The 21,127-nt window shown below is 43.5% G+C and overlaps 1 protein-coding gene across 1 annotated transcript in view; it reads left to right on the top strand.

Annotated features, from left to right (window-relative positions):
* pkd1a (polycystic kidney disease 1a) overlaps positions 1 to 16,572 on the top strand; it is an 84,719-nt gene extending 68,147 nt beyond the window's left edge. The window contains exons 40-56 of the mRNA XM_088341370.1: positions 94 to 220; positions 291 to 401; positions 1,529 to 1,578; positions 1,646 to 1,854; positions 2,848 to 2,926; positions 2,988 to 3,103; positions 3,178 to 3,380; positions 4,866 to 5,060; positions 5,120 to 5,259; positions 6,028 to 6,149; positions 6,227 to 6,275; positions 6,341 to 6,445; positions 8,434 to 8,605; positions 8,667 to 8,957; positions 10,495 to 10,629; positions 10,702 to 11,010; positions 12,987 to 16,572. Of these exons, the coding sequence (XP_088197496.1) occupies positions 94 to 220; positions 291 to 401; positions 1,529 to 1,578; positions 1,646 to 1,854; positions 2,848 to 2,926; positions 2,988 to 3,103; positions 3,178 to 3,380; positions 4,866 to 5,060; positions 5,120 to 5,259; positions 6,028 to 6,149; positions 6,227 to 6,275; positions 6,341 to 6,445; positions 8,434 to 8,605; positions 8,667 to 8,957; positions 10,495 to 10,629; positions 10,702 to 11,010; positions 12,987 to 13,709 (3,136 nt within the window). The 3' untranslated portion in view covers positions 13,710 to 16,572. The remainder of the gene's footprint in view (positions 1 to 93; positions 221 to 290; positions 402 to 1,528; positions 1,579 to 1,645; positions 1,855 to 2,847; positions 2,927 to 2,987; positions 3,104 to 3,177; positions 3,381 to 4,865; positions 5,061 to 5,119; positions 5,260 to 6,027; positions 6,150 to 6,226; positions 6,276 to 6,340; positions 6,446 to 8,433; positions 8,606 to 8,666; positions 8,958 to 10,494; positions 10,630 to 10,701; positions 11,011 to 12,986) is intronic.
* Positions 16,573 to 21,127: the final 4,555 nt, after the last annotated feature.

Here is a 21,127-nt window from a genome sequence, read left to right on the forward strand (position 1 = left end):
CACAGGTGAAACATATCGGTAATCATTACGCCCTGGGGGTCGCACCCACCTATCAATATGCCTATTAATCTCTTATCCATCTCCTAAATGTAGCCCGCAAGCGGTGTCAGAGCGGGTTTCCCTGAACGGCGAGACGGTGGCAGCCGGCGTGGTGACTTGCCTGCTGGCTTACCCCCTCTACCTGCTGGTCTTTACAGTCTTCCGAATGAGCCGCAGCAAGGTTGGATCACGAATCTTGTCAACATATTCGGCACACTTCAACTGATGATTCTTCCCGTTTTCTGTTCCAGTGTGCGTCGGTGAAGAAGGTTCCTCCAGCTGGGGACCAAGAGTCGGTCGAAATCGATTTCTTTTTGCAGGACTCATTGGATGGAAGCTCATTCCTGGACTTTGATGGCGAGGTAGATTTGGGTGAATTTTCGGGTTCGTGTGGGTGCTTGAAATCCTTAGGATTTTGGAGAGAACGTCGTTGGGCATCGCCCCAAAAAATACGCAGAGGCGATATGGCAAAAAGGGAACGCGCTTTATTGCATTCGGGACACTATCAAAATTCCAAATGTTCAACATTGGCCTTTTTAGTGTTCTCAAATAAAGTTAAGATATCTCGTAAAGGTTGTCCGCCCAGGCTCCCTCAGCATATCAGCTTGTGGCCTCTTGCAACAACGTCATCCACATTCCACAAAAAGGGTTCCCCCAGATCCTTGATGGGTCTTAAAGGCACTAAATTCTGAAAATATGTCCTTAAATGGCATTTAAATGTCTTAAAACCAATTTTTGAAAGTCATTAACAAGATTTATATTTGTCTGAACAAAAAAGATTTAGGAACATTTATCAATTGTCTTTTTTAATAATTCACCGATTTACTTTTGTGGCATCATCGCGTGACTACAAAAACGGAACTATCAAAACGGTGATGTGGTTTCAGTCAGGCCTTTCAGAGCAGACGCATGTTTTAGGTCAACTTCCAATAAACATATCAACTTTGGACAAAGACGTTTACTCTAGACCATTTAAGAATGTGCAAATATAATGGGAGGTTTTTGTCCCATGGCTAAAAGCTATGCGAGGTAACGTGCACAAGGCACCATATGTGCAAGAAATATTTATGTTTTCTTGTTTTGTTTTTTTCAATTGCGTTGACTTAACTTAACTTGCCTTAAGCTGTAGGAACCCTGTCCTCGAAATTCTCAATTTTAATCTTAAGTTTACAAGGTCAGGAGAAATGCTTTAATTTTGGGTGAAGTGTTTGAAAATGCTTGAAATTTTTGCCGTTACCATGTTTCTTGGCAGTGTTTTTTTTAATTGCGTGAAAATGATGACACGCCTGCTCTGGTGGCTTGTCCTTATGTCGTTGACATTTAAATCGCCAATGCCCCCTACTGACTGCACCCAAGAGGACAGTACTCTACTTAGAAAACTGACTATTTTGCCTCGACTCCCTGAGAAGAGCTAGCTCCCAAACGGCTCCTCAGTTGTTTTTGTTTTTTGATCAGATACTATCATTAATACTAAATACAAAATTTGCAGAGCAACTCGGAAGAAACCAACCTGGATTTTCCTACACCGTCCACAAAAAGGTCAGTCAAGTCTTTTTTTGCTGCTGTTTAAACGTGTTGTGAGCTGACAGTGCGCCGTGTTTTCCAGCATGGAGAGTTGGTGCATGGCGGAGGAGGAGACGGACGACAAAGACTGGCCCGAGTTGCAGGGCCAGGTTTCTGTGACCGGAGGGGCGGGGCATGGGGCGGGGCTTCCCAGACTGAAGAGGGGACAAGGGAGCAGGCACCTCGGTGTGGATATGAACTTCAATCCTGACGATGAGGACGACCAACGTCACAAGTATTTTACGTCTTCAGGTAAGCTCAGATCTATATATCTATCTATCTATCTAGACATCTATCTAGACATCTATCTAGACATCTATCTAGACATCTATCTATCTATCTAGACATATATCTAGACATCTATCTATCTATCTAGACATCTATCTATATATCTAGACACCTATCTAGACATCCATCTATCTATCTAGACATCTATCTAGACATCTATCTATCTAGACATCTATCTATCTACCTTGGTCTTATTACCCTCAAGAGGGGTGACCGACAGCAAGACAAACACGGATACAAAAACAAGGAAAAGAAAAAGGAAAAAGTAGCAAAAAACACACAAAAAAATTGACCATGGCCAACCCAAACCCTATGGTGGGAGGTTTGAGAATTCTCCCGCCGTGGTCCGCTGCGTGTCGTAAGAGGCGACTAAAGTGGAGGGAGCGAGGGGACTGGGGATCCTCTTCTCTCTCTCTCTACTCCCTAAGAGACAGCAAGGCGAAGAAAAGGGGGCGGGAGACCGAAAGGTCTCGCAAACCCTAGTAATAGGGTCACTCAATGTGAGAGGATGTGGAAGTAAAGCGACTGAGTGGAAGAAATAGGAGATTGGAAGGATGATGACTAAAAGGAAGGTTGATGTGTTAGCCTTGAGTAAAACAAAGTAAGCTCAGATACATTTGCAAATGTTACTGAATGAATTGTGTTCCATTTGGGCATTTTTGATTTTTCACTTAAGACAAACACTCTGTGTTTGAAAATGTCTTGTTTCACTGAGTAATCAAGGGGAGATATACAGTCAAGACATGCTTTTCACAATTACTTTAGATCCTCGATTCCTTAACGTCCCTGTCTAAGCTAAGATCCATTCAAGTATGTTATTTGATATATAGTGTCCCATTTTGGGCTTTTTGATGCTTCACTTAAAGAGATCAACACTAAGTACACAAAAATGTCCTGTCTTACTAATTGACTGGCGTGATTGAAGTTAGATTTAAAATTTTATGTGTGTGACCGCAGACGAGGACCTTATCAAGCACATTCTAAACGACGGCCAGAACTTCTTCCCGCAAGCAGACGAAAGCGAGATGGCTGATCTGTGAGTGTGAAATCGCCGATCTGACATTTTTGGGCAAATCTCATCGTTTTCCGACCGTCAGGTCCAGTATTTTGGAAGACAACACGGAGGTGATTCTTCTCCAGAGGATCAACGAGCCGTCCGGGCCGGACTCGGTTCGGAGAGAGCCGCCCAGAACGGCGTTCTCCTCCAATACAGGTACGTCTTCCTTCGGCGACAACTCCTTCTCGCAGGGATTTCTTTGAACGTTTTTGTTTTTGTTTTTCTCGCAGTGGTGGCGGACGTCTGTCGTCCGAGGCGTTTCCCTCCGTGGTGTGGTCGCGCCGCCCTGTGGGGCAGCTGGGGGGTGATGGCCGTGGCCAACGCCATTTCCATTTGGGCGGCACACGGCTTCAGTCAGAACGTGGCTATGATGTGGCTTATCTCCTGTCTGGCCAGCTTCCTCTGCTCCTGTCTGATTTTAGAGCCCATCAAGGTGAGATGCCAATGGTCTGATTGTCGCTTTTGATTCCAAGACATTGGGTTCCTACTTTGCCCCCTCGTACTTTAAAATGCTTGGTTCAAAAATGGGACTTAATCCCTTATTGTATTAATTTGACCCATTCTTCTGGGTCAATAGTTTGGGTCGTGATAAATAAAATGATACCGACAGTTTACTATATAATAAATGAATTTTTGGGGTTTTTCTATTAAATAACAACTATTTTTAGATGAATTGTTTCGTACAAATTAACTAAAACATTAAACATTTTAAGGGGATGGTTGTTTGAAATGAAATGCATAAACCTTGGGGGTCAGTATTTTAAACAAAATACACTACCCAATTTTGCAGACGGTTCAAAACAATAAATTTAACTTTTCATGGGGTTGATTCTGCAAATGGGATACAACATTAATCCGTTCTGAGGTGGAGATGGCGAGATAAAATTGCTGTACTGCAGAGGATAGCAACCTAAATTTGTGTTCCCCTGCTGTATTTTTTGTTAATCGCAAGCTTTGTTTCCAAGGTTATGATGTTTTTGCTTTTTCCTTTATCATCATGAAGGTTTTTAGACCCATAGCTTATAAATAGAGTACACAAAGTACAGTATTATATTGCAAAGACGGAGCACACAAGATTCTAAACTGAATCAAGAGAAAGGCATGGTGGGAAGTAGTTCAGCTAATGGCATATAGTTACCTTCATGATGTCGTGATGCAAACCAATAGTGAACTAGGATTTCAACTTCAACCAATAGCAAACAGGCACAGCCGCACGAGCACCTTTTGGATTTTTCGCTTTTTCCTTTATCATCATGAAGGTTTTTAGACCCATAGCTTATAAAAAGAGTACAAGAAGTATTATAGTGCAAAGACGGAGCACACAAGATTTTAAACTGAATCAAGAGGATGGCACTGTGGGAAGTAGTTTAGCGAATGGCATTTAATAATATTCATGATGTCGGGACGCAAACCATTAGTCGGCTAGCATTTCGACTTCAACCAATAGCAAACAGGCACAGCCGTGCGAACACCTTTTTGATTTTTCGCTTTTTCCTTTACCATCATGAAGGTTTTTAGACCCATAGCTTATAAAAAGAGTACAAGAAGTATTATTGTGCAAAGACGGAGCACACAAGATTTTAAACTGAATCAAGACAAAGGCATTGTGGGAAGTAGTTCAGCGAATGGCATTTAGTAATAGTCATGATGTCGTGACGCAAACCAATAGTCGGCTAGCATTTCGACTTCAACCAATAGCAAACAGGCACAGCCGCACGAACACCTTTTTGATTTTGTAAGTTTTTGGGCACGCCAAATAATTTGTTGTCATTACGTGGAAAAGTCCCAAACCTGGACTTATCTTTGATTTATTTTAAAATGCATGGCCTGACATAAAATGACACGTCTACAATGTTATCACGGTGAGTTCCTAGTTTGCTCAATATAAACAAAAATGGTTGCGGTGCTCGTCCTGAAGGTGTTGTGTGAAGCCGTCTACTACGTGGCCTTCGAGCGCCGTCTGCGGCCCGAGGCACAGGACGTGCTGGTCGAGTTCCCCACGGTGGAGCGGGTGGTGCAGCGAGTCCAGCGGGTTCGACCCCCTCAGGGCTACGCCCTGGCCCAGGACCGCCAGCAGGCCCGGAAGGTCCGCATGCTGCACACCATGCTGAAGGTGAGCTCTCCACAATCTGCTTTTTCTTCCTTAAGTTGACGCTGTTTTGGTGCCCTCAGAACTTCCTGGTCTACATGTTTTTCTTGTTGGTGGTTCTGCTCCTCAACTATTCGGACTCGGGCAAGGACGCCCACAGTTTGAGGCTGCGCACTCACTTGCAGCAAGTACTGCAGACGTCCCATTTTCAACACATCGGCCGGTAATCTTGGATCTCCTATTTCAATCGAACGAGATCATGAAACATCTCTGAGAGAGAGAGAGAGAGAGAGAGAGAGAGAGAGAGAGAGAGAGAGAGAGAGAGAGAGAGAGAGAGGCAGAGAGAGAGAGAGGCAGAAAGTGAGAGAGAGAGAAAGTGAGAGAGAGAGAGAGAGAGGCTGAAAGTGAGAGAAAAGAGGAGGAAGGGAGACTGCTATTTTAGGTCAACAAAAACATAGTGGCAGAAATCATCCATAAATGATTCATTCGGAAAGAGGGGAATTATAATTTAAGGGGCTGTGCTGTCGTGAATTCATAATCCCAAAGGTGAGAACCACCAGGAAAAGAATGTGTGTTTCTGCGTGCGGAGTCAAACTTTGGAACAATTTACGAGATGAGATCAAACAACTATTCACTTGTTTAAATTTTAAATACAAAAAAACATTCCTGGCGGAATACAGAGATGAAGAAAATGGGGTATGAGTGATACGAGAGATTGGGAATACTGCTTCTAGAACTATGGTTAATTTTGTGTTATTGTTGCTATTGTTACATCATAACTGTTATTATTAATACAATTGTTATATAATTGGCGTGTTTAATAGGGAAGATGAAGGGGTAGGGAAAATAAGCATCTGCTTCTTACTACACTACCCCTTTTCGAACATACTATGTAATATTATTTTGTTCTTGAGTTATTGTTTTTGTGCTGTTTTTATTTTAATGTTCGAATAAAGTTTTCATTCATTCATTCTTTCATTTCATCGTATAGCCGACATGATGTTGTGACCTGGCTCAACCAATCGTTGCTGCCCCGGCTATTGAATGACTCCGCCCTCCTCGAGGAAACCGGAAGCGTGTTACTCGGCACGATGAGACTCCGACAAAAACAAGGTAAAACACCCGTTTTTGTTTTTTTATTATTGAGCTAAAAATATACAAAGATCTGAAAGATTTCAACTCGATTGCAGATGGTGACAGGATGGAACATGGCTGGCTCAATCGTGCAAACGAGACCCGGTAAGGATTCAAATCCCTACTAGGAGCAGTTCAGTTTGTGCTGACTTCTTGAATCATGCTGCTAGGTGGAGGAGTCTGGCCAAAGACTTTAGCGTGCAGCTGAACAGCAGCCTGGATGAGGCCACAGGGGACCTTCAAGAGCTTCAGAGTCTAGGCTGGCTTGGCCCAGGGTAAGCCCATGGACTTTACTAAAATGTACCATAGACGTACAGTTGAACCCGGGATTCAGCGTCCCTGCCTTAAGTCAAGACAATTCATGTTTATTTGTGATGCCCTCAATCACAAGAGGTTTCAAAGGGCTGCCCAGACCATAGATTATTGCAAACCACTGACTATTTTGACAACATCCCCTGATCTAAAACCTACATGACGGCAAGGGAAAACTCAAAAACCTCAAGTCGAGTCATGTCTATTTGTATAGCCCTTAATCACAAAGTTTCAAAGGGCTGCACAGACCACAGACTATTGCAAACTACAGACTATCATGACACCATCCCCTGATCTAAAACCTACATGAGGGCAAGGGAAAACTCAAAAACCTCAAATCAAGTCAAGTCATGTTTATTTGTATAGCACCTTAATCACAAGGAGTCTCAAAGGGCTGCACAGACCACAGATGATTGCAAACCACAGACTATTATGACACATCCCCTGATCTAAAACTTACACGAGGGCAAAGAAAAACTCAAAAACCTCAAGTCGAGTCATGTGTATTTGTATAGCCCTTAATCACAAAGAGTCTCAAAGGGCTGCCCAGACCACAGATTATTGCAAACTACAGACTATTATTACACCATTCCCTGATCTAAAACCTACATGAGGGCAAGGGAAAACTCAAAAACCTCAAATAAAGTCAAGTCATGTTTATTTGTATAGCACCTTAATCACAAGGAGTCTCAAAGGGCTGCACAAACCACAGATTATTGCAAACTACAGACTATTATTACACCATTCCCTGATCTAAAACCTACATGAGGGCAAGGGAAAACTCAAAAACCTCAGTCAAGTCATGTTTATTTGCGACGCCCTTAATCACAAGCCTCAAAGGGCTGCACAGACCACAGATTATTGCAAACTACACACTATGATTACACCATCCCCTGATCTAAAACCTACATGAGGGCAAGGAAAAACTCAAAAACCTCAGCATGAGGAAAATGAAGAAACCTTGAGCAGGTATGGCAAAGATAAAATTGGGCAATTTACTGCCGCACACTAGACAAAGTCTCACGGAACACTGATTGAAAAACAGTGATCTAAAGTTCTTCAGTCGGGCAGTATCCGTTCAAGTTCTTTGAAACCTATGAATTACTTTCCTGTTAGACAGGTTTTTGGCGCCTTATCTCCAAAAATATTACACATCCGTTGTGAAATTATAATTTTTACGGCATTTTCCCCACTACATTAACAACCAATTGTTTTCATATGTCTAAAAACTTCCAAATTCTAACTTTAAGATGTCCTCGGGTATGGCATTGTACGTTTCTAAGATGCCTGTGTCAGGACCAGAACGGAAACAGGACCCATTCGCGTAACGTTTACTGCAAGTTTTATTGAAGGAACGAGGAAGGGGTACACCCACGATCCGGTGTTCGCTCTTGTACTCAGCTTGGGATCCGAACATGGGAGTGGATCTTCCGTGGCAAGCGATGGCGGTGTCGGGGACAAAAAAACTGGTCGGTAGCCAGGACTGCGAGAGCACGACGTGGTCGGGGTCGGAAACGAGTCGTCATTTGGGAGGGGAGAGCAGACGTGTTCGAGATCAAAACAGGTCGTAGCGGGAGACAAACAGGAGCAAAAAAAAAACGGGACAGGCGTGAGTCAGGGTCAAAAAAGGGGCTTGCCGTGTAAAAATGGAGATTCACAGACGGACTGACAAAAGGCGACAGACAGGAGTGGGTTTGAATAGGGACAGGGAGCCAATCAGAGTCCGAAGCAGTTGGCGCCAAAGGTGATTCACATCGGTAATCATGACAGCCTGTTTCTTTGAGAAGGTTCCCGCTGCCTGCTGTCCACCTAAAGACTTTTTAACCGGGGTTTTGGAATGCATAAGCGAAATACCATACAGTAAATTCATTTTGCTATCCCCATCTTGGTGCCGGGTTTACTCTATCCTTATTTTGAATCTATAAGCCGCTAATAAACGATGTTTGTGCAGGAGCCGAACTCTGTTTGTGGACTTTTCCCTCTACAACATCAACACCAAACTAGTCGCAGCCTTCTCTTTCCTGTTCGAGTTCCCGGTTTCCGAGCGCGTTCAGTCCAGCCTGGACCTGAAGGTCTTCACTCCGTGGCCAATCGCAGGGCTGGATCTTCAGCTGTTTTTAACGGTAACGCCAGAAATTGGGTCTTCTGGTTTTGACGCCTTTAACGCCGTCTGTTGTGGTTTAGATGGTCCTCCTGGGCCTGGTGTTGTACTTCCTGGTGCGAGGGCTTTTCTGCTTCCTCCGAGAAGGTTCCCGCTACCTGCTGTCCACCTGGAGACTTTTGGGCGTGTGCAAACTGGCTCTGGCGGCGTCCGTGTGTAGTTTGCACGTCAGCCGCTGTGTGTTGGCGCAGCGGCAGTGGGCTGCTTACATCCGCCAGCGGCGAGACTACTTCACTGACTTCCATCCTCTGGGTGAGCAGAGCCAGACCTACCACGTGGTGGCGGCCTTGCTCCTCTTCGTACTGGTGCTTAAGGTAAGAGTGGGTGGTCTGCCCAGGCGTGTGTGTCCGCACGGTGAAAAGATGGAGGTTTTTCTTGGAACTGATTACTCTTTCCTTCGCTCTCTCTTCCATTATCTTTCCTTTCCCTCAGTGTCTGTCTTTCTCACTCTCTAGCTCATGTTTTGTATTTCTAACTCGCTGTCATTTTCTCTCTCAGTCTCTCTTGCTCTCTCTGCCTCACTCATTCTCTGTCTCTTTTTGTCTTTCGCTTATTGTCATTCTCGATTTATCATTCTTTGTAACAGTTGCCATGGCGCCCAATTGGCCCCGCCCATGTGGCTCATTAACAGATTAGCTTTCCGTCTTTTTAAGATCAGTGCTCTCACTCTCCCTCTGTCAGTCCGTCAACGAACCTCTGCCCCGCAAGACGTGGGTTCTGACTCTGTCCTGTTTTCCTGTTGGTATTTCCAGTCCGGCATTGTTCCTGTTTATTTTTGTCCTGTTTAATATCGGTTTTCATGGGCTATCGTGTAATCATGCATTTTTAGAAATGCTTTGAGGTAGAGAAATGTGTGTTTTTTATTGAACATAGTGTGAGGCTCACCTAGAGAGGGCTGACATGACCGTCTGCCATCTTGCTGCTACAGGTACCCTCAAAAACGTTGTGAAAGGCTGTGTAAAAATAGAGAAGTGGTACGGTTTGGTTTGGTTTGGTTCACTTTGAATTATTTTTTTGTATTCGTTTTTTGGTTGCAGCGACATCCCGTGGTCAACTATTACATATGTCCTGTTAAGAATAACATCCATTGTAACCTGGTCCTTTTGATAGTATTTTATTTTGGATTATACTTAAATTCTTTTGTATTTTATTATTAATTTAATCGTTTGTTAATGCAACATGCATTTTTGTCTGGTCACCTCATGAGCAGTCCCCTCCGAAGGTTTCTTCATTTTCCTCATGTTGAGGTTTTGAGTTTTTCCTTGCCCTGATGTAGGTTTTAGATCAGGGGATGGTGTCATAATAGTCTGTAGTCAGCAATAATCTGCGCAGCCCTTGAGACTCTTTGTGATTAAGGGCGTGACAAATAAACAGGACTTGACTTGACTTTTCAGTTTTCGTTCCCTTCTTGTTTGTCCTGTTTATTTTCGATATCCTGTTTCGTTATCTATCCTGTCTGTCTGTCCCGTCCTGTCCAGTATTGACCCCATCTTTCCGATATCAACTCGGGCAATTGGAGTCGATCTCGTCAGCCTCTGGCTTCCTGTCTTTCCACGCCAGACCGCTCCCTAACATGCATGACTCCCCATTTGCCGTAAAATAAAAGGCTTGTGTGAGAACGTCACGCTTTTGGGTCCTGATCCTGTTCTGGTTCCTGACATTCTTTTTCTGTCTCTATCTTTCTCTTTCTGTGTCTCCATCTCTCTGTCTCTCCTACGTTGTTCCTCTGGATTGGGTTATCTCGTGTTTCGAGAGCTAATATTTGATTGACCCGCACGCACCGTAACTGATTGCATTGCAACGAATTGTTCAGAATCCTTTCTCCGTCCTCAAACGAATTATGTCCCTCAGGCGTCTCACCAGCTTCGCTTCCTGCGAGAGTGGGCGGTGTTCGGCCGAGCCCTGCGCCGCTCGGTGTGGGAGTTGCTGGGCGTGGCGCTAGCCCTGCTGCTCTTGCTACTAGCGTATTCTCATACAGGACACCTGGTCAGTCTCAAACACATCCCCGATGTAATTCGGTGCCTGCGTTTTCTTACGTGGCATCTTTCACGTCTGCAGCTCTTCCATTCCGTCTCGGACGGCTACTCCAGCGTTAGCGCCTCCTGCCTGTCCTTGCTGGGAGCCGGCGGGCGAGGTCCTGCACGGCCGACCGCAAACTCGTGGACCATGTCCTCGTTAGCGTTCCACGCCAGTTTTGCAGTACTCCGCTTGGTCTTGTTCTGGTTGGTGGCCTCCATTTTACTTAGGAATTACCGGCGAGGACGCGCTGAGCTGTACCGGCCTGCCGGTGACCTGCAAGACTACGAGATGGTGGAGCTCTTCCTGAGGAGACTCAAAATGTGGATGGGACTTAGCAGGACCAAGGAGGTAAGGGGGATCTTTTTTCATTCGTACGGGATTTGCGTTCTGGCTATGCAAATCTTTATTTTTTCTCAAGGTTCATATGGGTGCTTTAAAATGCTTGAATCTTAATGTTGTGTTTTCAAGGTCCAGGAAATGCTTGAATTTTGGATAACGTGCTTGAAAATGCTTGATATAGTTGCAGGGCCATGTTTCTTGGCAGTCTGACTCTATAGACCACTCAATACATTATTTATTTATTTATTTAAAGTGTGCGAAAAGGACACCGACACGACTGCTCTGTTGGCTTGTCATTATGGCGTTATGTGAAGCGTCACCACCCCCTACTAGTCACACTCAAGAGGACAGTTCTATTTAAAAAACTCTCTTTTGACTCTGCTTACGATGAGGAAGCGGCTTCCAAACGGCTCCTTAGATTTTTATGTTAATGATATATTAGCAATAATAATAAAACATTATGCACCAAATTATTTAGTAATTAGTTATGTAATATGGTTTGCAGGGGATCCTAAATAAATTAAAATATACACAGATCTACAAAAACATTGTCAAATACAAACCTATTTTAGCTTTTTACATCCAGATTTAAAGTCAACCACAATACAAAATCCCTGACAATGCAAAACTATAAAAGTGAAATTAAAAATATGAACTCTTCAGTGCTCTAAATAAATGACGAAATTCAAAAAAGTAACTATTTACAATTCTGTTTTACCCAATTAAGACACAGATCTTCTAAAAAAACATGCAAAAAATATAAATTAAAATAAGTTAAACAAAAATCAAAAGATTAGCTCTGCCTCGGAGCAATCAATATCATTAAAATGAGTCCAAATTTGGCTCATTTTTATGCTTTTCATACATTCAGTACTTTCTTTTTTTGTCTTCCCTATTGAAGTCCCTTATTACCCAACCACTTGAAAGCCTTTCCTGTGTTTGTAAACAATTGTGACATGGCCAGGCTCAGCGTGCATTGTTAAAGCAGAACGGCAGAATTCATGTCAGTTTATAGCATCCCATTGACACAAAACAATCATAGATCATAGATAGGAACAGCTCAAAACAGAACAAAGTATGTGCTAATAGCAAGATAGCAGCTTTATCAATGGCAACAACAACAAAAGAATGTTCTTTTGATTGGTGCTGGATTTATTCCTTTAAAGCAGGTGTAGGGAAACTATGGCTCGGGAGCCATATATGGCTCTTTTCATGAGTACGTATGGCTCCGAAATAAAATGTAACTATTGCACATCTCTCTGTGGCGTTCCGAAGTCAAGTGATTTCATCCCGATTTTGGTCCATATAAAGCCGAAGCAACTTAATGCAGAAGTTCGATAAGAAACCATTTAAACTGATAAATAAAAACGCTGGCAAACAACTTTGATTGGGTGAGCAGTACAGGTGGGCGGATCCCTGCACACAGCGCAAGGCACTTCCTTCTCTCTCGCTCAGTACAGTTTACACCAAAAGTGAATATGACGATATGCTTATCGTTTGCAGTCATTGGTGACATTTTTACAAAAGAACTTTGCATGCACATTGTTTTGAAACCGTTATTAAGGACAAATTTCATGGGAAAAAAATTGCTTCAACACTCTTAACTGAAGGTGGAAGACAAATTGTAAACGGCATATTTACATTGATTTGGGACACAGGATTTTGCATTATTATCATTTCATGCATTTGATGAAATCATCAGATGACACACAGTGAAATAAAATGTGCTGAAGAATTAGCTTTTGTCTAGAGAGCGTGTTTGGCAGTTTTTTTAATTTTGTCTGAAAATATATGATGTGGCTCTCTCGATTGCTCTTATGGCTCTTTGGGTCAAAAAGGTTCCTGACCCCTGCTTTAAAGGTAATGGAAAATTTAAAAAACTGGCCTGTAAGTGGTTGAAAAGTGCTTGAATTCGGCCATAACAAAGGTGTAAGAGCCCTGTATGTATTGACTCGTGTCTGTTCTTCTGCCCGATTTTTGTCCAGTTCCGGCACAAGGTCCGCTTTGAGGGCATGGAACCACCACCCTCACGCTCTTCTTCCAGCAGCGACTGCAAATCACTGTGCCTGCCGCCGCTGGACCGGCCCGACTCGCCGTCCACCCCGGACAGCGCCGACGGCGGCTCCGAGGCCTCCTGGTGCCCGGCGTCTTCCAGTCCTTGTAGCCTGACCGAAGCCCCCGCAGGGTTGCCGGGGCCCCTGGGCATCTTCCCCGGGCCCTTAACGGGTGCCGGCTGGAGGGAAAAGGCGGAGACGGAGGCCTCCATCCGGAGGCTTCTCCCCACCTTTGATGCCCTTCTGCAACAGCTGGACCGAGTGACAGTGGCCACCGAGGACCTGATCCACGTGGAGTGCAGACTGGAGCGAGCGCGGCGGAAAGGAGCGGACGCAAAGAAAGAACGAAAAGAAAGGAAGAGGGGACACAGGAAGGCCAAAAAGGAGACGGGCCAGCGTCCAAAGAAAGACCCTAAAATCACCCCGAAGGTACCCTCGATTAAACCCAAAGCCGTGCCCGCTTCCTCACCTCCGCAGGACCAATCCTATACCCCGGCTGCCCTGCCCACCGCCTGGGCACCCCCGACCCCTGAAACGGAGCCCCTCTCCCCGAATTCCAGCCTCTTCAAGCGCCCGGCGCACACCACCACCATCCCCACACACAAGCGGAAACGAAAGCCGCCTCCGCTTAAAAACAAGGTGCACCCCAACTGAAGGGGACCGGGGAGAAGGCGAGGTTAAGGACGAGAGACGGGCAGGGGGGCCGCCGGTCCGGTCCCTCCGACCGCACTCTCTAAACCTCAAAAGGCTCGGGCGCCGGTCGCCTCTTCCTTCGGCTCCACGTGGCCCCGGAGGTCACCGACAGAAGCACATTAAGGTGCCGGCACAAAACGAGACTTATAGAAAACATCAGCAGAAGTCGGGCTTTTTTGGAGAAACCGGGAAGTGATGTCAGGAGGAACACGGAAAGCTTTTAAAAGGAGGTAAACGAAGGTTGCAAAGAGGAAGGACTTTTGAAGGTCGTGCCCACCGCGTTCCTTGACGCTAAATGCACTTTGCACGCCGCTACAACGGAATAAGCTCGCCATCCAGAAAGCTTTAGCGTAGAAATGTAGCTTCAGCTCTCGCCGGCGCTCGTTTCCTACTCAGCACTTTATCGTTCAACGGCGCCGATGGATTGAACTCGGCAAATTTTACTCTCGTGGTTTCGAACGCGTTTGAGGATTAACAAGGTTTTTGATTGTGTTGCTCTAAATGATGCTCATTAATATTTGCGTGATCGACGTACGTACTTTGTGTCCTGTGGGCAAATCTCAGGGAAGGCACTTTGAAAGGGTGCCGCACGGGAAAAGGGACTTTGAGAACGGTCTTAAAGAGTATTCTCGGTATTCTCTTGCTATTTGCAGTTGGAATTTCACATTCTCTGATTTTTAAAAAAAAAAATATTCAACTTAAAATATATGTGGCATCCACTCCATATGGATGGAAACTACTCTTGACTTACACTACATATAGATGGATACAACTGTGACATCCACTATATATAGGTAAATACAACTGTTGCATCAACTCTACAACTTTGGACATACACTATATATCAGGGGTGGCGAACACGTGGCTCTAGAGCCGCATGCGGCTCTTGGCCAATAAGAATGCGGCTCTTTGCCTCATATTTTCTATATACTGTGGCTCTTTGCCTTGTTTCATGTTTAGTTTTTTTTTGTGTTTATTGAGGGTGGACACTTTCCTTGAAATCATCACAAAAACAATACTTGTTGTATTGTAAGGAGAGGAGTGTGTTATGGGAATTTTAATTGTGTGTGTTTGTGTGTCTGTCTGTCATGGCAGGTCAGTGTGTGGTCTGGCTCTTTGACTCTCACAGTTAAAAATTTCAGCTCTTTGTGTCAAACTTGTTCGCCACCCCTGCTATATATGAATGATACAACCATTGCATCCACTATATATAGATGGAAAATACTGTGGATTTACACTATATAAAGATGGATACAACTGTTGCATCCACTATATAAGGGGGCTCCAACATTCTTCTAGCTGAGAGTTACTTTTTGTTACCTATAAGTGCAAAGGACACCCAGTTTGATATAAAGGGTCTACATTTATACAGCGCTTTTCAAGTCAATGAAGACCTCCCAAAGCGCTTTACAATGTGCTTCACACTTACCCATTCACACACACTCATTCCTGATATCTATTTCTAAAATAACTACTTGCCATCTTACTGTTGCTACCATGTTGGTTAATTATAGGAAGTAGGGTTAAATAGTCTCAGTCAACCAGTAAAAATAATAATTTTACTAGAAAATCACAATGGCCCACCACCATTAAACTATTTTCAGAATAGGTCTGTGGGCATCTTAGCTGGGATTCTTGGTGGAGACCCCTGACTATATATAGATAGAAACCACTGTGGACTTACGCTACATGTATATAGATGGATACAACTGTTGCATCCACTCAATATAGATGGAAACAATGGATTTACACTATATAAAGATGGATACAACTGTTGCATCCACTATATAAGGGGTCTCCAACATTTTTCTAGCCGAGAGCTACTTTTTGTTACCTATGAATGCAAAGGACACCCAGTTTGATATGCATTTCTAAAATAACTACTTGCCATCTTACGTCTGTGTTGCTACCATGTTGGTTAATTATAGGAAGTAGGATAGTCTCAGTCAACCAGTAAAAATTATCATTTTACTAGAAAATCACAATGACCCAGCACCATTAAGCTATTTTCAGAATAAGTCAGTGGGCACCTTAGCTGTCCTTAGGGGGATTCCTGGTGGAGACCCCTGACTATTTTTAGATACTTACGCTACGTGTATATAGATGGATACAACTGTTGCATCCACTCAATATAGATGGAAATAACTGGATTAACACTATATAAAGATGGATACAACTGTTGCATCCTTTCTATAAAGATGGAAACAACGATGGACTCACTGCGCATGACAGGATACAACTGTTGCATCCACCATATATGGATGGATACAATTGTGGTATTTCCACAGTGGAGCGAAGAGCAAATCTCCAAAATAAGTCAGCCATTAGCGAGTAAGCCAGAGTTTGCGTGTCTCTTTTGTCTTTGTACTACAAGTCCCACAGTGCTTTGCGGTAGGAAAATATCCCAGATGAAGGAAGCAGTGATGCGCATGAATTGAGAGGATTTGATGAAACTAGTGCGTGTCTTTGTTTGTGTATATCGGGGCTTCACGATGTAAATAGCGGTCTTGGCTTTCATTTGTCGGTTCAATTAAGCACAACTATTTCCCATTTCACCCTTATTGGACTTTTTTTGCAGCATTTTGTGTGAAAATCATATCAGGATGTCAACACTATTTTGGGTATTTTGCAGTTCATGTCGTTTTCCTAAGCGTTGCACTTGACAATGTTAATTCAACTGCTCATGAATGAATGAAATATAACATTGTTTCACCAAGTTGCCTCAGTGTGAATTCTATAGCAACATCTACTGGCACGAGAAATAGAAAGGGGAACCATCTTAACATGATTATTTTAATGATTAAAGAACTTATGGTCACATGAACATGATGCATGCGATTCGGGTATTTTCTGCTTTTTTTCCACTCTTTCCTTCTCTAGTCACGTAATCCTGAGCAGTAGGTAAGTGGTTGTCTTTGTTATATTGATTACTGTGCTTTGCTGCCTTATGCAAATGTTCAATATTTCCTGGGTGACTTAAAGCCTGAGTGTGTGCTATATTGTGCCCCCTAGTGGTGCATAAATGCCTCATTTACGTATTTACTATTGATTCAAATAAGGGAAAAAAAATCACATTCCGTCTCATAAACATGATTTCTGGTTAAGAAAATGATTGTAATACACAACTTGAGACCACCTTTGAAGAGGCTGATATGTTTGCCCTGCATGTGATGGTTTGAGTCCCTTGATTCAGACATTTTCCACTTGTTTCTATTGTTTCCATCTCTAGCCACTCATGTTGGCCACCCGGCTGCAGGCTAGGACTCGCTGCCGGCAGCTATTGTTATTGTCAGCTGCTCCTGCTTTGTTTTACAGTTTCACTTGCCTTCCGCTGCCGAACGTTGATTAGTTCTGTTAGTCAGGGTCTGAAGCTTGACAGATTCAATGGATTAATGGCCTTTTTAGTAGCTTCTCTTGCTAGCTAGCCGCTATATTTAGCCAATGACAGCCTCTCTGACCAACTCCAGCTATTGGCTCTTTTTAGTCACTCTGAGTGTCATGATTGCTCATTACATTCACCTGTGCCCGCTTGTTTGGTGCCTGATTGGTTCCCTGTCCTACTTAAGCTCAGTCCTTTCACTCACCTGTTGTCAGTCCGTCAGCAAACCTCTGTTTTCACAAAGCAAGCCTTTTTAACTCTGACTCCCATCGGTCCCGTTTTGTCACCGTTTTCCACTCGTCCGTTCCTGATTTCCTTGTTTGTCTCCGGCTACGACCGTTTTTTTACCCCGACCACGTTCTGATCTCCTGTCCCGGCTAACGACCTGTTTTTCCTGTCTAACCACACTCCGGAAGATCGATCCCGTGAGCAGCTTGCTTCCCCCGTCCAGCGAGCACCGGATCGCTGACGCTGATTTTCCTCAATAAACTTGTGAGTAACGTTGCGCATCTGGGTCCTCCTTCTGTTCTGGTCTTGACACTGAGTGTACCTAGCTTTCTCTGTCGGGGATTATCAGCAGCTCTAAGATACTAAAACCTTTAGTGTTGAATCGTTGCACTCTCATTTTACAGCAAGTGCCTCAAACGCACGGCCCGGGGACCAATTGTGGCCCGCGGGAGGACAGTCTGAGGCCCCCACTTTGATATGAGAGTTTAAAGGGACTGTGTTTTTTAAAGAGCTTCTTGGTGGTTAAAAAAATCAATTTTTTTAAATATATATATATTGATTTAAAGATGAGCAAAAATACATTAACTATGATATTAACTTGCATGCTTCAAAATACTCAGAGGTGGAGAAATTTGCATTCAGTTCTGAGGTCATGGAATCAAATCCTGTGTGGAGTTTGCATGTTCTCCCCATGCTTGTGTGGGTTTCCTCCAGACAGTGGTTTCCTCCCACATTCCCAAAACATGCATGTCAGGTTAATATATATATATGTGTGTGTGTGTGTGTCACGGTTGCCATGGCGCCCAATTGGCCCCGCCCGTGTGGAGCCAGCTTCTGTCACGGTTGCCATGTCGCCCAATTGTCCTCGCCCCTGTGGCGCCAGCTGCAGCTTGTTGACAGATTGGCTCCCTGTCAGTATTTCAACTCGGTCCTGTCAGTCCCCTTTTGTCGGTCCGTCTGCGAATCTCCGTTTTTACACGGCAAGCCCTTTTTCGCCTGTCCTGTGTTCTTGCTCCTGTTTTTCTTTCGCTACGGACTGTTTGTTCTCGACCACGTCTGTTCTCCCGTCCCGAATAACGACCCATTTTCTGATATCAACCACGTTTTTGCTGTTCTATCCGGCTACTGATCCGTTTTTTCCGTTCCTGACACCGCCATCGCTCTCCATGGAAGTCGCACTTCCACGTCTGAGCAACCTGCTCCTTGTGACCAGCGATCCCTGGATCGTGTGCGCACTCCTTTCCCTTTTTCCCAATAAAACTGTGAGAAACTTTACGCGAGTGGGTCCTGTTTTTGTTAGGGTCCTGACATATATAATATAGATATATATATTTGAGAACAGTGGGATACTTTTATGAGAGGTTTTATTTTGGTAAACTTGATTGATTCAGCCCGACTTTCTTGCAGTGCTATCTTGTTTCCAGGATTTAGAAGAAAGGGCTAAAGTTTTTCAGCGAGTTGCCTTACACTGATACTGTAACAAGTATGTTTCTTTCTTAACAATTCAACAGCTTCATATATGACAGATTTTTGATGTTGTAAAGTGCCCTTACAGGCAATGTTCCCTGTCATTTTCCTTACGGGTCTGAGCGTTCACACAAAGTCGGTGAGTAACGCTTGAAACAACAGTGAGCAACCGTAATCCCAAGTGTGGCAACTAAATCGTTACCAAACATGTCCAAAACTTGACATCAAGTTACATTTTGCTGAGTTTCCGGCAATGCAAAATGATTTTTCTCTTTTGAATGAATTGACTCATGTACTATTGCAAAGGTTGTACGGCCTACAAACGTCTTTTGTTCTTACAATTCTTTCAGATATCCATTTCTTTTTATTTCCTGATATATTTTGTCGCAAAATATATAAACATTTTTGGGGGCTTATTTCGTCGGTTACGAGTAACAGAACTGTACTTAATCACATTTTTTAGTGGAAGTACAATGTTGGCAACAAGATTCACTTGTTATAATTGGAAATTATTTGAATGCAACACAAACTTTTTCTTCTTTTTTCCGTGTTTTTTTCTATTTTTTTTTTTTAATTCCTTAAAAAAAATCTCATTGTGTTTATTTTTTCCTAGCTGTTACTTTTTTCTTTTTGTTCTCTATTTACTTTTTTCCTACATTGCTTTCTTTACTTTTTTTCTGGCTTTTTTCTAAATTTGTCCTTTTTTTCTCTTCCTTTTGTTTCTTTTTTTCTCAGCTTTTCACTACTTTTTCATTTTGGTATTTTTTTCTTTTTTGTTCTATTCCCCCCTTCCTTTAAGTTATTTTGTGCATACATAATATTTGATCATGTTGGGATTAAAGAAGCAAAACAACCCGAAGAGCCGTTTAGGACCCGAAAGAGCCAGTTCCTTTTAGTGAGCCGAGCCGAAGAAGCCGGTTCTCGACCAACTCTACTAACTTTACTCAACTTCGTTCTTCTCTGACTCGACTTCAAAATACCGCATTTAGGACTCAACGTCGGGGGAACCCGTGTATTTTTACCTTTATGCACTGTAACTTTGACTTAAGTCGCTTCTTAATCAGTAATTTTGAGCCCTGATTTTTGTGCGCTGGCTCGATTTTCTTGCGCGCCGAGAATGTGCGAGCAGTGCGCAATTGCGCACGCGCGCAGTTTAGAGGGAACACTGCTTACAGGTGAAGTGGGCAACCAGGTTCGTGCAGACAATCGGATGAATGTCACGAAGGCCACGAGGGATAATGGAGAGCTTATGGGATGGAGCACATTTGACAAGGTCCATTGGACGCACTGGAGTGACTACTGGATTACCCGGATTAGAGTTCCTGTGCTATTTATCGGCCCTTGTCTTTGTCTCCGATGTCCTTATGGGAGTCGTTTTGGGAATCCAATATCTAAATTGGGGTTGAGGTTTAAACAAAAAATACCAAACGGAATCCTCTATTTTTTTCTTTTCAATTTTTTTCTTTTCAATTTTTTTCTCAAAGTTTAGACAAAAATCGATGATTTCCCCGAAAAAACACAAACTCATTCAGTGCAACATGTTCCTCTCAAATAGAAAATGCCATTGGCAGATCATTTTTGCCATTTTGTGTCATGAACCAGAACAGGATCAGGACCCAAACGCGTGACGTTCTCACACACGCCTTTCATTTTACGGGAAATGGGGATTCAGGCACGTTAGGCAGCGGTCTGGCGTGGAAAGACAGGAAGCCAGAGACCGACGAGAGCGATTCCAATTGCCCGAGTTCATATTGGACGGATAGGGTTGATACAGGACGTGACAGACAAGATAGATAATGATTCAGGATATCGAAAATAAACAGGAGAAACTAGACAGGAATGAAAACTGGAGAAAATAATAAACAGGAAAGAAAACTGGAAACCAAAATTAAACAGGACAAAATAAACGGGAACAATACCGAACAGGGAATACCAGAAGGAAACAGGACCGAGTCAAAACCCACATCTTGCGGGGCAGAAGTTGGTAGACGGGCTGACAAAAGGGAAGTTTAAGGACTGGGTTTAAATAGCAGGGAAGCCAATCCGTCAACAGGCCGCAGCTGGCGCGACACGGCGGGGCCAATTGGGCGCCATGGCAACCGTGACACTAGTGGTTATTTATCATACTGTAATCATTCCCAAAGGATTGATACTCACCGAAGGGCTGCACAAAAGTATTAAGAATCTTTTTTTTTTTTTTTTTTTACTTAAACGTATATTTATGTTTTGACACTCCAGCATATTATGGCACTGAATGAGTTAAAAAAAAAAAGCTAATAACAAATACTACACAAAACAAATTTGG

Source organism: Urocampus carinirostris, chromosome 8 (assembly GCF_059441175.1).
Source record: "Urocampus carinirostris isolate Australia breed hairy pipefish chromosome 8, RoL_Ucar_1.0, whole genome shotgun sequence".
Classification (NCBI taxonomy): domain Eukaryota; kingdom Metazoa; phylum Chordata; class Actinopteri; order Syngnathiformes; family Syngnathidae; genus Urocampus; species Urocampus carinirostris.